At 32.1% G+C, this 14,775-nt stretch overlaps 1 protein-coding gene across 1 annotated transcript in view; it reads right to left on the bottom strand.

Annotated features, from left to right (window-relative positions):
* Window positions 1–813: 813 nt before the first annotated feature.
* The window catches only part of LOC145239773 (BLOC-2 complex member HPS3-like), a 99,868-nt gene continuing 85,906 nt past the window's right edge, over window positions 814–14,775 (bottom strand). The window contains exons 18-22 of the mRNA XM_080103216.1: window positions 14,634–14,726; window positions 9,559–9,738; window positions 4,421–4,681; window positions 3,488–3,569; window positions 814–1,580 (exon numbers count right to left, since the gene is read on the bottom strand). Of these exons, the coding sequence (XP_079959342.1) occupies window positions 1,402–1,580; window positions 3,488–3,569; window positions 4,421–4,681; window positions 9,559–9,738; window positions 14,634–14,726 (795 nt within the window). The 3' untranslated portion in view covers window positions 814–1,401. The remainder of the gene's footprint in view (window positions 1,581–3,487; window positions 3,570–4,420; window positions 4,682–9,558; window positions 9,739–14,633; window positions 14,727–14,775) is intronic.

Raw genomic sequence — 14,775 nt, 5'->3', positions numbered from 1 at the left:
TAATTTTCGAAATTTTTACCAATTTAAACATGACACGTAAGTATCTAATTGTGTTTTTACCAAAAATGTATTTATTTTAAATAAAATTGTACTGCACATGCATGAAACTTAAATTATTAGATATTTTAATTTTACCATTTTTTACAGATATTCAATCAATTTTATAAAACTAAGAAAATTATAAAACCAAATGAGAAAATTATAAAACCAAATGAGATAAGTTAAGATGATTTAGTAAAAAATTATGGAATTTGGGAAATAAAATTACAAATTTCGTTAAAATTCAATAATTCAAAGCTAATTAATAGATTTTCGAAAAAGTCAATGTAAAAGAAAAAATGACCTATTTATGACACAACAGTTCATATTTACTTGCCTTCCCATGAGGGCAAAGTTAACATAAGATCATTTTTTTTAATGTGGTGAAAATCAGGGCACTCTGGATTGATACAAAAAAAAAAAAAAAAGATAGCTTAAATTAAAAAGGATTTCTCCTTCATTGATCAAAGACAGAAAAGATGAAGTGTACTATCAAAACAGATATTACATTTTACTTTAGCCAAAAGGCCAAGGAGGCCACTTCAGTCAATTACAGACATGAATGATTGAAGCCCATAATACTATGGTGTAATACTTCAAATAAAAATGGAATAAAAACTATTTATTGGCTATCAAAATACGCCAAGATTTTCAGAGATTGTAATTAGAGTATCCATATGCAAAACTGAACTGTTTAAAAAAAATAATCAGGCACTATTTTTTTTTTTGTGATGGGAGTTAATTCTAACTTTTTGAATTAAGAATACAACTATCTGACTGTTTAACATTTTTAGTTTTTCATGAAAAAATGAGTGTATCAAACATCATACAAATAACGTGTAGAAACTTATGATTACAGATAATTTTCATAAAATAAACAGCAGGAAAGTTCATCTGGGTTAAACAATTAAAATATAAAATAATGATAAACTTTTGTCAGCAACAATTTTTTTTTTTTTTACAATAAATTTGTGAGATTCGAAAACATTTCTCACAATCCTAAATGTCATCCTGAAAAGAAAAAAAATGTCTAATAATAATGAATTACAACAAGACTTGAGACAAATTGTAACAAATGATAGAAAAAAATAAAAACAACGAAAAAAAAAAGATCAGCCCCCTTGCATCTGAATAGAACCTTTCTTTAAATTGTCTTTGGTTTATTATTATTATTTTTTTTTTTTTTTCTTAATCTCGGTTAAAAACGGTCTTCATTATAAACAGCAGAATCACAGCCTTTCTTGTTAGGGTAACAGACATCTGCTCCAATAATGGTGAGTAATGGTGGCAGCAGCATCAGCAGCAGTCATAAGAATAATGATGACAAATTGCGTAAATTTGTTTTTTAATTTTTTTGTTTTTTCATTCCATCTTTTTAAGTCTTTGTCCTTTGTCAACCATAATCCTTTGTAAGGCATCCAGTTGGTCATTGATGCAACGCTGTTCCAAATATGGCAGGAAGTAAGAAACACTCGCATCGGGTGGAATCAGAAGTAAAAGGTCTGCTGTCTGTACTTTGTTTACCATTTTGGAAAGCAAATCTAACAATGACAAAAGAAAAAAATGCTAAAACTTGGCTTTCAATATATATAGAATGCTAAAACTTGGCTTTAAAAAAGTATGTAAAATGCTAAAAAATTTGATTCCGTTTTTTTCTTTGGATTGATAGCTAGAAATATTTCAATCATTCCATTTGCACTCAATATATGATTGATACTTTAAAATTATCATTATTATTTCTAGATGCAACATTTGCCACTTGACAATTTTCTATGTTAACTTTTTATTTCTAAATACTTTGCCAATATGACAACTGATTTAGATCCAATTGGCTGACAAGTAGTTTCACATCATCAGCAAATGGTTTAATTTCTGAATTTATAGAATTAGGTAGTTTATGAATATCCGAAACAAAGGATACAAATATATAATGTGATTCAGAATAACTTTGACCATTTTGTTTTTTACTTTCATAATTTCATCAATAAATACCTTAAGAATTTTTAGACAAAATATTGAGAGACTATATTAAATGTTTGCTTTAATTTGAAATGGTATTCATAAAAAAAATGTTAATATGGCAATTTTGAGTGAATTTTAAAAAATTTTTCTTATTAAAATTTTGTGAATTTTAATTACTTATTTCTAAAAAAATCAGTATTTACATAACAAAAGCAAATATTTATTACTATGTCTGCATTTGGCTACTATTTATTGTTTCAGAAATAAATTTGTTTTTTTTTTAGTTTATAATTTGGTATCTATAAATATAAAAGCGAAAATGTATGTATGTATGTGTGTTCGCTTTTTCTGTGTCTACAAAAGGCTTTTTTCAGAGAAGCGGTCGCTCGCTTCACAACTTTTTAAAACTTTTTATATCACATATAAATCAGAATATCTCACAGTTAACAATGAAGCTCGCCTGTCTATTTAATTTGCTCGATTTCGGGAAGATAAATATTCAACATTTATCGCTCGCCGCATGTGGGTTAGTCTTTTTCCTATAACGTCTTGGTGGGGAAAAAAAAAAGCGTTCAGCAGTAAATGAAATCCCGCAATCAAACTTGACCTCATTAACTCATTAAAACGGGCACCTGCTAAATCCAAGTAATTAAATAAATTCAAACATGTAACGTTAACCATTGCCCCACTGCGACATGCTAACGTTACACTTTTTTTTTCTTTTTCACATTTTAATTTACAACTTTGCCTCAAGGGTTCGGATTCGATTCTCATACTTACTTTTTTTTTTACCCCCCCCCCCCTCCCCGGAGTTTCCACACACACCTACAAACACCCGGGCAACACCGGGTACCCCTCACTAGTTTGTCTATAAAATGTAATTTACAATCTCTGTTTATTTTTACAAGAAGGTGCTTATTTGAAGATTTCCCAATTATTTTTTTCAAATATCATTTTATAATAATTGGATCCACCCATAAATGGGCTTTCTATAGCTTCTATATATACTTTCTCTTCATTATTAATATTGTCATTTACAGTTACTTTACATGCTAGCTGTTATTCATCAATGGACAGTTATTTTTTTTTATTTTTCTATTACATCAATTTATATTACAGTTATGATTACTTTTATTAATAGAATTATTGTTTGCGTATTTTTCATACAACAATAAATAAATTTAATATTATTCCTATTAATAACTTATTCCTACGGAAATATTTAAAAATACTTTGTTCATCTGTAATTTTTTTTACATCTTTATTTCAAAGTAAATTAAAGCAAATTATATTATTTTTATTGTTATATATTTATTTTATCAATCATTTTATTCAATGTGCTTTCATGTTCTCTGTTTTTGTTAAATATATTCATATTGTTAAAGTTTGACTAATCTGTAGCTTTAACTTTTTTTACCAGATGTCGACCGGGATGGTTAATGAATGTTTGCAAAAAAAATCAAAGTTAGAAGAAAGTTCAAATTACCTTGGAATACAGAACGGTAAAGTTGTTTGTCTTGACTGTCAGTAGTGAGAATATCATGAAACTTTGTCATTAAATATTTCCACTGAAATAAAAAAAAAAATACATTACAAATCACGTGAAAAGTTAGTGTTTTTATCAAGAAAATCTTTTGAAGGTTTTAGTAATGATTTCAATACAAATTATTTGAAAAAATTTTTGAGAGAATTACATTTGAATTGTAATAATTTTGCAATACTACTAAGCCCTATTTTTATTCACCCTTTCCTCTCACTATGAATAAATTCAACGGGCAAAATAAGAATCAGTTTCATAGACATTTTTGCAGATTGAAAATTCTCTAATAGTTTAGAGAATATAAATTTGGAAATAATTTGTTTTAAAACATTGTACTTTATTTTATTTGCACTCTTACAAGATGGTTGGTTTAGCGTTTTTTTTTTTGTTTTATTGTATTTTTTATGGCATATCAACCTTTTTTCAGGTTATTTGATGCAGAATTCAGTAATTTTGGAAAAAGGTTTTTAGGCTTCAAGTTCTTTATATCTTTAAATATTCATTCATGATGTTTGTTTGGTTGGTTGTTTTCTAGACAAAAATTATTTTATTTATTTATTTTTTTTTTTTTGCTTTACAGAATATGATTGAGTTTTGCAAAAGAAAAGCAAAAAAAAAAAAATGAATAAAAATAACATCAATGTTTGGTGCATTTTAAGTCAGGAAGCCAATATCTTCAGACAACCTGATCTGGTAGCACCCTTACAAGATGGAGGAGAAATATATTTTAGATTAGACAAATTAGTTACATGTCAATTTCAAGAAAACAAAAAGACATACAAAGAGAGAACTCTCCCCCCACTTCATCTCTGTCTTTGAGCTGTTCAGAATGATTTGTTACGGTAGTGTCGAGGGAGGGTGGGGGGTATAATTACTTACCGTTTCTGGTTGTGAGTCAAGCATTGATGCACAGAACTCAGCCAAAATATGTGGGTGGTCTGCAACTATGGTATCAAGGGCATCACATACGTCAATGCTGATCTTACATAACAAATCTAAGGACAGTCGACTGTTGTGGAATTCCCCATTAGAAGGACGACTACTGCTGCTGCTGCGGCCAGAGACTGAGGCTGTTGACTCAAATGCAATCTCTACTGTTTGAAAAAGGGTTTCCTTGGCATATGGAGAACACAGCAAAGACTATGGAGCGAAAAAAAAGAAAAAATTAGAAAATCTTTAAAGAAATTATTAATTAGAATTCTATCAAAAAATATTATCTATTTCCTAGTTAACATAACATCTTTTAACCAAAGTAGATTATTTGTTGAAATTATCATTACTTTCAATGAAGGTCACTTTGACATATAAAAACATTACAAAGACAAAGAAAGCAACAACAGAAAATAACAGAAAAGACTTGGTGGATAGAAACAAACAATTCTATTAGGAAAAGAAAAAAAAAAGAAAGTTAGAGCTCCAAAAAAAAAAAAAAAATGTTCACGGGCTGCTAAGATTCTGCTCTCAGCTACAAAGAAAGTCCTTTGTGTGGTAACAATTATGAAAGATAGAAAGAGAGAAAGAAAGATGGGTTAAGAAGGCCTTTTTTTTAAGATTTCAACCAATGTAGGATTTTTTTTTTTTTAGAATAGTCGAAATACTTTAGCAAAGTCGAAAAGAGTTTGCTCCCTTTGTTTGCAATTTAAGCTTACATTTTGTAATGTTGTCTTTTTAAAATAAAAGTTTTCAGGAGTAGATTAGTTGAACTATCTACAGATAAAGATAACATCTTTCCGAGAGTGTCCTTTTATAGCAAGGAATTTATTTCCTCATTTTCCTGAAGGAATAACCTGAAAAAATACACAATTCTGTCTCTGAAGAGGCAAAAAGTCTGGTAAAAAAACTTCTTCTTTCTCTGAGTCTGGTCAGGATAGAAATATTCTTTTCTTTTGACGTAGAAAAACTGCAGCTTGAGACGTATTCATTTTCTTCAGGCCTTAGGAGAAAATATCTACTCATGGTAATAGACACTTCCAATTCAATCTTTCCTAGTGAGAATATTTCCCACATACGTTTCCTCTCCTGTGAGCTGGTATATTTCCGACATATTTAACTGCCAAGTCCTCAACAGATTTCTTAGATTTCCTTGAAGTAGATTTCTCTCAACAAGATACGAATTCGTCAGGTAACTTAAACGCAATCACTTCAAGAGTATAAACTTTGTCAGGTAACTTACACGAGTTCACTCCAACATTTTAATGTCCTGTTAGACGGAAAGAAGATAGCATGTCAATACATTTCAAGTGTCAAGTCTGAACTGCCAACTTCAGCTTGAATTTTATCACAAAACACAGGTATGCACAGATCAATCAATAGGCAGAAATTAGTCACATGACCAACAACGTCAGCAGCAGTTAAGCAAACTCAAGAGAAAGACAGAAGAGGAAAAAAGAGAAAAAAAAAAAAAATCTGTCACCTCTGTCAAAAGTTTTAGGCAGACATACAAACATACATACATACATACACACATACATACATTTAAACAGACAGGTGAGATTTATATTATAGATTTATTGCCTGTAGTAAAGACTCTTCAACCTCTGAAGGACTCATTTAGAATTGTAATCAATGCCTTTATCCATTGTGCCATTGATCCATGTGGACAATTCTAGCATAGATTAAGGGAGCTTTAAAGGGTTCATTTTGAAATTTTGTATAGGTTTCTAAGTTTGAAAAGATGCCCTTAAGGAAAGTCAGAAATTATATCAATAGAAACATGAAAAATGGCAAGCAAGATTAACATTTTTAAAAACTCTATAACTTTGTTAAATTTTCACAGATCATATATATATAATATTTTTTTTAAATATTAACAATTATTTTTATACCTACAGATACTAGTGTTCCATACTTACGCAATCATCAGTGTAGGAAGTGATAAGTACTGCTGGTCGAGAGATTCAAACCCAGTTAAAAAGTCACCCTCGACTAGGATCTTATCTCAAAGCTACTCACAATTAACATACAAACTGAAGAAAATTAAGTGCCTATAAATGCCAAGTTGGGAGTATACGTATATAAATAAAATTAAATGAGTGTTGGATGCATCTTCTTTTTTTCTTTTCAGCCAATCTTATGAAAATCACAATCATGAATGCCGACGACATCCCACAAAACAGCTCAACCGTATCAATGCCTACTACCACTTCACCCACACAAAAGTCTGCATATATGGCTCACATCCAAGGCCTTGGCCAATTTTCCCGGCATAACAGTCAGTTGTGGTTTCCAATTTTCAGGCCTCGACTATACCGATGATATCACCATTCTAGCTGAAAGCTTTACTGACATCCAATCAGCCATAAGCAAGATGCAATCCTACGCATCAATGATCGGCATGAAGATTAACGCCAATAAGACTAAGATTCTGACTGCTGGTTTCTTTCCAACTGAAAGACAGCTCATTGTTCTTGAAACCGAAACACTCAAAAAGGTCAATCAATTTAAATACCTTGGCTCTATCATTACCGCAAAAGGCCAAGGGAAAGAAAATATCCACAACTGCATAAGCAAAGTTCGTCTCGCCTTCTGTCGACTGTGATTGTGGCTCTGGAAAGAAATAAGGTTCAACATAAAGGTTAAGATCTACCAGGCCTCAGTTCGCACTATTCGGCTTTATGGCTGCGAAACCTGACCTATGCATGTAAGTGACCTTTGCAAATTGGAGGTATTCGACCATCATTGCCTACGCTGCATTCTACGTGTCCGCAGGCAACAATTCATGTCTAACAACACGGTCCAGGCATGCTGCAAGATACGCTCCCTTCAACAATCCCCCCTTGCCAAACGCTTTCATTGGTTCAGTCATGTGTTTCGGCGAAACCAAGGTGACCTCATTCGTGAAACCATCAACCCAGCACCACCACCAGGCTGGAAGAAGCGCCGCGGTGGTCAACTCAAAACCTGGTTCAGGACGATGAAACATGATGCTGAAATGATCCTTGGGCTCTGCCGATGGAACTGATAATGGCTGAGGCTCTTAATGGAAACAGCCTCGGACCGCCATGCCTGGTCGGCTGTTAGACAGAATGTGGTGAACTTGTTGAATGGTGCTCAACCAACCCAGAGTGAACGCCAAAAAATAAGTACAAACTTATGAAGCTTTTTTTGTGAATGTTTGGTAAAAATTTAGCATGCCAGAAATGGACAGAAACCATAGTTTGTGAACAAAGTATTTTTTGAATAAACTAGGATTATATCATGTTAAATTAACACTAGGATCTTAAAAAACGTACATAAAGATGGCCAAGGCTACAAGAAGATTACTAACACCTTGAAATTATACACTCTTGAGCTAATATATAAACCATAATGCAAACACAAAGAAATATATATAAGGGGTTTTAAACTTTGAAAGCACAAAAGCAAATCTATCAGTTTGCTTGCGTTGTTATGCTTTTTGTTCTATAATTTCTGATTAAACCGCTTTGTTGACTGTTGATAGGTTGTATAAGACTCAAAAAAAAAAAAGAGAAACCTGTAAACCTTTATATTTTACAGGGTGTCCATAAAGTTTGGGCACATGGGTATAAAAAAAAAAAATAATCAGTTGGGATTAACTTGCATCCCAGTCCAGAAGACAAAAAAAATTAGCTTCCTCAAGGAGACACTGCTCAGGTGCAAAAATAGCCAAGAACATACCCATCAGCATTTAGGGATGCCTCAAGCAAGCAACAATAAAGGAGAAGGTAATACCTGGCAGGGGAAATGTTCTGGAACAAAAGCGAATCATACCTCCTACCAAAAAATGAATCCAATTGTTCAATTCAACCCGAAAGTTTCAAGAATTATGTCAAGGCAAATCAAGACTGGTATAAAAACAACTGGTGAATATCTAATCATCTCGTGTGTTCAGACTTGATGGACACAACAGTTGTATAATGGAGATTTTGTGTCTGTGTGTTTGCACCTGAAACTGAATATCTTTTAAACTGAATATGGGTGTTAAATTACACTGATCATTATTTTTAACTACATCATCATATTTGGGGTCCTGGATATGACCTTAAACTATATCCGATAGTGAGGCCCCAGCTTGCGGGCTTTGGGGAGTGTGGAGCCACCCTTTAATTGCCATTGCTCCCAGGTCCACTCTGACCCGGAGTGATAGTACCTGTTAGAGTCCCAACTATGGGTTAAATAGAAACCGACTTGAAAAAAACAAATATATTCTATTAAAAATTTTTTCTTCAAAATCACTGGATTCGGCATTAAATAACTTGAAAAGGGTTGATATGCCGTAAAACAACCAACCAATCATATTTGGTGTAATATCCATTTTACATGCTGTTGGCTTGTTGGAAACCTTTTAGAACTTGACTTCCAAACTAACCTATCTCTGGCCAGGTCTTCACTTATAACTACATAACGTGAAATGGAACAAATTTTTGGAGGAAGTCATTTTCTTAGTCGATGCAAGATTTTTGTAGGTTCAATGCACTTCCTGGCGTTATCTCAGTGCTTTTATCATGACAGTACGCATAGGTAGTTTGTTTGGTTGTTGTGTCTTTTGGGCTATTTAATGCTGAATCTGGTATTTTTTTAAAATATTTTATGGTTTAAATTATTTATGGCTACAAATATTTATTCATGGTGTTTAGTTTGGTTGTTTGGTAGACAAGATATTTTTTTTTTTTTTTTTTGGCTTTACAGAAAATGATTGAGTCTTTCAAAGGAAAAGAAAAAAACAATAACATCAATCCTTGGTGCAGGAAGCTGAGTTTGATCTGGTAGCACCAGGACCTTAAGATTACCAAGGTTAATGAGCATTTCACTTGAGAGATAACAGTATTATTTAAGACAAGTTAAAGAAAACCATACCTCTAAATATGGCTTCTTTTAAATAATAATCTATATACATAGGAAATTTCCATAAATGTAGAGATTCTTTAGTAGCACAAATTTCGCCAAACCATTACCAGAAAGAGAGAAGTAGGGGAAGGGAATATAGATTGTTAATTTCAAAACTTCAGTCATTTAATAAGAATATTGGGTTAAAGTTTTAAACGCAGTTTTCCTACCTGGAGTTTGAGGAGATCTTCGTTACAATTGATACAGGGACACGCGATAGATTGCTGCTGATGAATCTCTGCTGGAGATCGGAGGTAATGACACACTGTCTGATAGGATTTAGCGCCTTGAAATGGAGGCAGAAAATCTAACCATGCATGACGCACAGCAAAATGCCCAACACCCTGGGGCTAAAAAAAAAAAAAAAGAAAAAAAAAAGGCAAATACAATTCAACAGAAAAAATTTTCAACAATTATTTTTGTTTCTAATATGGGGGGAATTCTGGATGAGAACCTTTCTTGTTAGAAAAAATTAAGAAAAATCTGTCACATACTTGTGACAAAACAAAAATATCATATTCCAAAAATCACATAAATTCATCAAGTAGTTTTATTTTTACAAAAAAAAAAAAAAAATCATTTTTAAGTGATTAATGGGAATCTATAGACATTACAACATCACTCTTGCAAGTTTTAATTATTGTGGAGTTATCTCCCTTTCGGCCACTCTTGTTACTCATAAAATTTGATTTTCTTATTTAAAAATAAAACTACTTGATCAATTTACATGGTTTTTGGAATATGATATTTTCATTTGATTATGAACACGTATATCATACAGATTTTTCTTTATTAATACAAGGGGAATTCTGGTTAACAAAAAAATAAACAAAAAAATTTGCATTTTTAGTTGTGAAAGACAAATCTCTTAATGTAAACATGCACAATGTTGAATGTTTAGTGGGATGCATAGGTTGATGCTAAAGATGACAGGCGGGTGACAAGAAAAAAGTCTGGTTTGGAGTGAGATCACCCAAGAAATTGGTTGGCTCTTTGAAATACTATCTTCTTGAATATGAGGTTCAATGTTGCGATTGCAAACCACCTGAGACTTTGCAAAAGTTATATTCATACGAAATGGTTGGTCTCATAGCCAATTTTATGTTCATAGATTAACAGCTGACAAGTCTTGAATGATCTTGCAGTGTGGTCCAAATGATATCTATATATATTCTACCAGAATGAGCAGGAGGTTCAGTTAGGTTTCTGTGGGCCTTAAGCTAATGAACTCTGTGTTTGTGCTTGATTGTGAGAGATGTTTGTCCAGTTTGTAAATCTGCTATTTGGGGGAGAAGCCGATTATCATTGTAATCTCAAAATAAAACATTGTTGCATGTCTTAGACTTGTGTTGTAATCTTATTTAAAAGAGAAAACTCTTTGCTACAGCACTGACTGAGACCACATGATTGAAACAGTGTTCAAATCAAGCACCAAATTCAGATGAAAATAATTAGTAGGGCAGATTGCTGAAACAATCTTTCACTTGGTGGTTGTATCACTAAGTGAAAGCTTCTTATGGAATATTGAGATAACCTGCGCCACTAAATGAACAGACAATCACAACCCGTGCAGTAAATACATACAGATGCACATTCATATCAAACAGAATTTTTTAATTAAATTGAAATGCATAATTAGTGGTACCATCTCATATCTATATTCGGTAGCAAATTAAAATGTTTGGGAGATTATTCGTGCTCTGTTAGTGATTACAGTTTCTTAGAAGCATGATTTATGAAAAAAATCATTTACTTAGGCTCCAAGCATTCAACAGTAACAACCAATTGGTGTACGATCATTTCTAAGATGATACAATTTTTTATTTTTATTTTAATAAAGTCTCATTATCAGCACTAGGATTAGATATCAAAATAGAAATGTTAAATATTTGATATCAAAAGGTTATACAACAAATCAGGAGTATAGGCTATAAAGAGTTAAATATAATCTACTTAGAGAAATGCTTATAAGGGTTGTATCAGGTAATTACAAATACTATTTATACAAAGGGTAACAATTTTTATAGACCGTTTTCATTTCAAATACCAAAACAAAATGGAAAAGATAAGTTGCCAATTAGAGATTATTAAAAAAAAATAATTTAAAAGGAAATGCATTGAAAGAAAATTCCATTAAACTATAGAAATATAGAGTATAATAAGTATTAAATTGAAAAAAAAATTTATAAAAAATAAATTTAATAAAAAATGCAGATAATTTAAAATAAAAATAATGATGAATAATCTATATACATATAAAAGGCAAAATGTGTGCGTGTATGTATGTATGTTCGCTTTTTGTGTATGTCCGCAAAAGGCTTTTTCCCGAAAAGCGATCAGTCGGCTTACTCCTTCTTAAAACGTTTTATATACACGTCTAAATGATAATATCTAAGAGTTACGAACAGGGGTTACGTGTGTATTTAATTTGCCTGACTTTTACCAGCTGGCCGCTTCGAAAAGCGAATGATCTAGCTTGCAGCGCAAAACTAGGTCAGACACCACATCACTTCCTCGCACCTGTTTATTTCGCTTCATAAAAATTCACTTAATGCCCTTATCAGTTCCTATCCCTCGTGGCTGAGACGGTTAGGTGTCTGGCTGTTTTTCCCTTACGTTTCCACCTTCGCGTCAAAGCTTCGGAGTTCAATCCTACCTTCCTACTAAAACTTTTTCTTTTCTTTTACACCTCCAAACACCCAGGCAACGCCGGGTACCCCCCGCTAGTAAAAGATAAAATAATAATTATAATTAAAACTAAGTAATATAAAATTACATATAATCAAGCTTAAGTGGTGCACACATTTGTATAAAAATTAAAAAGAAACATTAAGTGATATATTAAATTATATATACACTTGCAGGTTGCCCAGCATTGCCTGGTCATAAAATACGCTTAACTATGATATTTGATTACTGCAGATTTCGTATTTACTATTATATTGGACCTAATATATAGTAATGATTTAAAAAAATTTTTTTTTAAATGACTTGTGCACCACCACCAAGAATCAACACTAAAATGTTCAGCTTACGATTTATTTTTTTCCTTTGACGTTAATGCCTGAGCTATGAAGACATGTTTGCTGCAAGGCTAATAATTAAAACATGAACCAATAGCTATTATGTTATGCATGCATATTTGTAATGCTATTGTTTAACCTTCACCTGGTAAATTCCATTTTTTTAATTTTCACACTTTTGTACCAATTTTCCCTGGCTAAAAGCCATATATATATATATATATATATATATATATATATATATATATATATATATATATATATATATATATATATAATGTGGAGGAGTTAAAGGAAGAGAATAGAATCAATTCTTTAAGAGGAGACTTATCGGGATAATATTAGGTTGGTGCAAAAATAATGTTGCTTTTTGATGTTCCTCTATACAAATAAAAACAACATTATTTTTGCACCAACCTAATACAAAGCTCAACAAAATTGTATTGGAGATTATTTAGAAGTAAATAAAGAAGGAAAATGAAGGTATAAAAACTATATATTAATATATACTCTTTTCCTGATCTGCATTAATGATCTTCCAAATCACATCCTTACATTATTCGTAGACATTTATGCTGATGACACTACTATCTATGGTAGCAAATCTAAGAATGTAAACGACCAAGTTCTCTCCGATTCTCTCTCCTCTGATCTTGGGCACATGGTACAATGGGGAAAGGAGTGGCTGATTATTTTTAATGCATCTGAAACCAAGCTTCTATCTTTACATCAACGTTCTAATCCCCATCTGGCATCAATTGAAATGAATGGCTCTCGTCTTGGGGAGGCCTCATGTTTTGACAAGCTTCTGGGCTTGACCTTTACTCCTAATCTGAAATGGACTGAGCTACAATCTATGGTCCCCCTTCGTCAAACTTTCACAAGAAACACTCGTCTAGCTGAAAACACTATCAATAATTCTCCCCACTCTTTATCTGTGCTTAAACCTAAAAGTAGATTCCATGAACAAAGCTTCTTTCTTAGAACTGCACGCCTGTGGAATTGTCTTCCGTTTTCCTGCTTTCCAGCTGACTACAATATAGTTGTCTTCAAGTCCAATGTAAACAAGTTCTTGATGAGCCATTCCACTTAAGTTAATAAATTTACCGAATTTCCATTACTAACAATTACTATATTGTCCAATTGACTACTGTACACTCTTAACCTTTATCCTCGAGCGGTCTCTGGGCCTTGATAAGTGGTTATGCCTATGTAAAAAAAAATATAGAGATTTATTCATTTATTCAATAAGGGTATGCATCAATTAGGGGTGATGGGTAAGTGAGGACTCTCTCAATTTCAAAGTCTAATGTAGAAGAGTGTATGCTAGGTGGCATAATAGGGATGCAACATCTAGTGATAGCTACATTAGGAGTGAAATAAATTATTGAGGCTGTTTGGAAGAGTTATAACGATCTCTGTGATAAAGGAGGAGTATAGTTTGTATTATGTAATGCATGTATGTATATAGCATATCTGTCATAGTAGGTTTGATACATGTGGACAGTGTGTGCGTTTAAATTTTCAGGGGGGACATAGGGTAAGTTGATTGAAAGAAGTTGCTTAATTAAACGTGTACATGTGTTGTAGGTATGGAAGGGGTTTACATGAAATAAGGGGTTTATGCTATGTTGGCATATTTTTTAGAGGGGTGTCTGAAATTATAACAGTACTTAAATGAAAGATACATTCTTAGGAGTAATAGTAGGGGAATTAATGAATAAATCTATATTAATATATAATTTTTATACCTCCATTTTCCTTCTTTATTTACTTTATAATATATATATATATATATATATATATATATATATATATATATATATACACACACACACATGTAATATTTAAAAATAAATATTTACAATTATTTTTATGCCTACAGAAACTGTTTCATGCTTATGCAAATCATCAGTGTAGGAAGTGATAATTACTTCTAGTCAAGAGATTCGAACCCAGTCACAAAAGTCACCCATGACTTTGTAGGCTAGAATCCTACTTCAAGGCCATCGACAATTAACACAAGAATTGAGAGAAATTAAGTGCCTATAAATGCCAAATCAGCTGACATACATAGGGAATAGTCAGAGAGTATTTAACAACCTGAAATCAGAATGTTGCATTTATGTTCAAGTTGACCGTGTTTTCTTTATTCCCTAAAGAAGGCTCAACTTTAATTTTTTTTGTGCCAAATAGCAAAAGATGAGTTTTAGGTTGCTTACCAAGTGTATCTTGGACGGACTAGTGTGTGGAGCAAGTCTCCCAGGAGCTTCCCACTTGCAGAGTCGTTGAAGGTAAATATTTACTAGAAGATTCTAAAAATGAAAAAAATAAAATGTTTTTATAAGTTTTTATTTGTATATA

This window comes from Euprymna scolopes, chromosome 19 (assembly GCF_053919585.1).
Source record: "Euprymna scolopes isolate OS-2025 chromosome 19, ASM5391958v1, whole genome shotgun sequence".
NCBI lineage: Eukaryota > Metazoa > Mollusca > Cephalopoda > Sepiida > Sepiolidae > Euprymna > Euprymna scolopes.
This window is presented reverse-complemented; position numbering and strand designations above follow the sequence as displayed.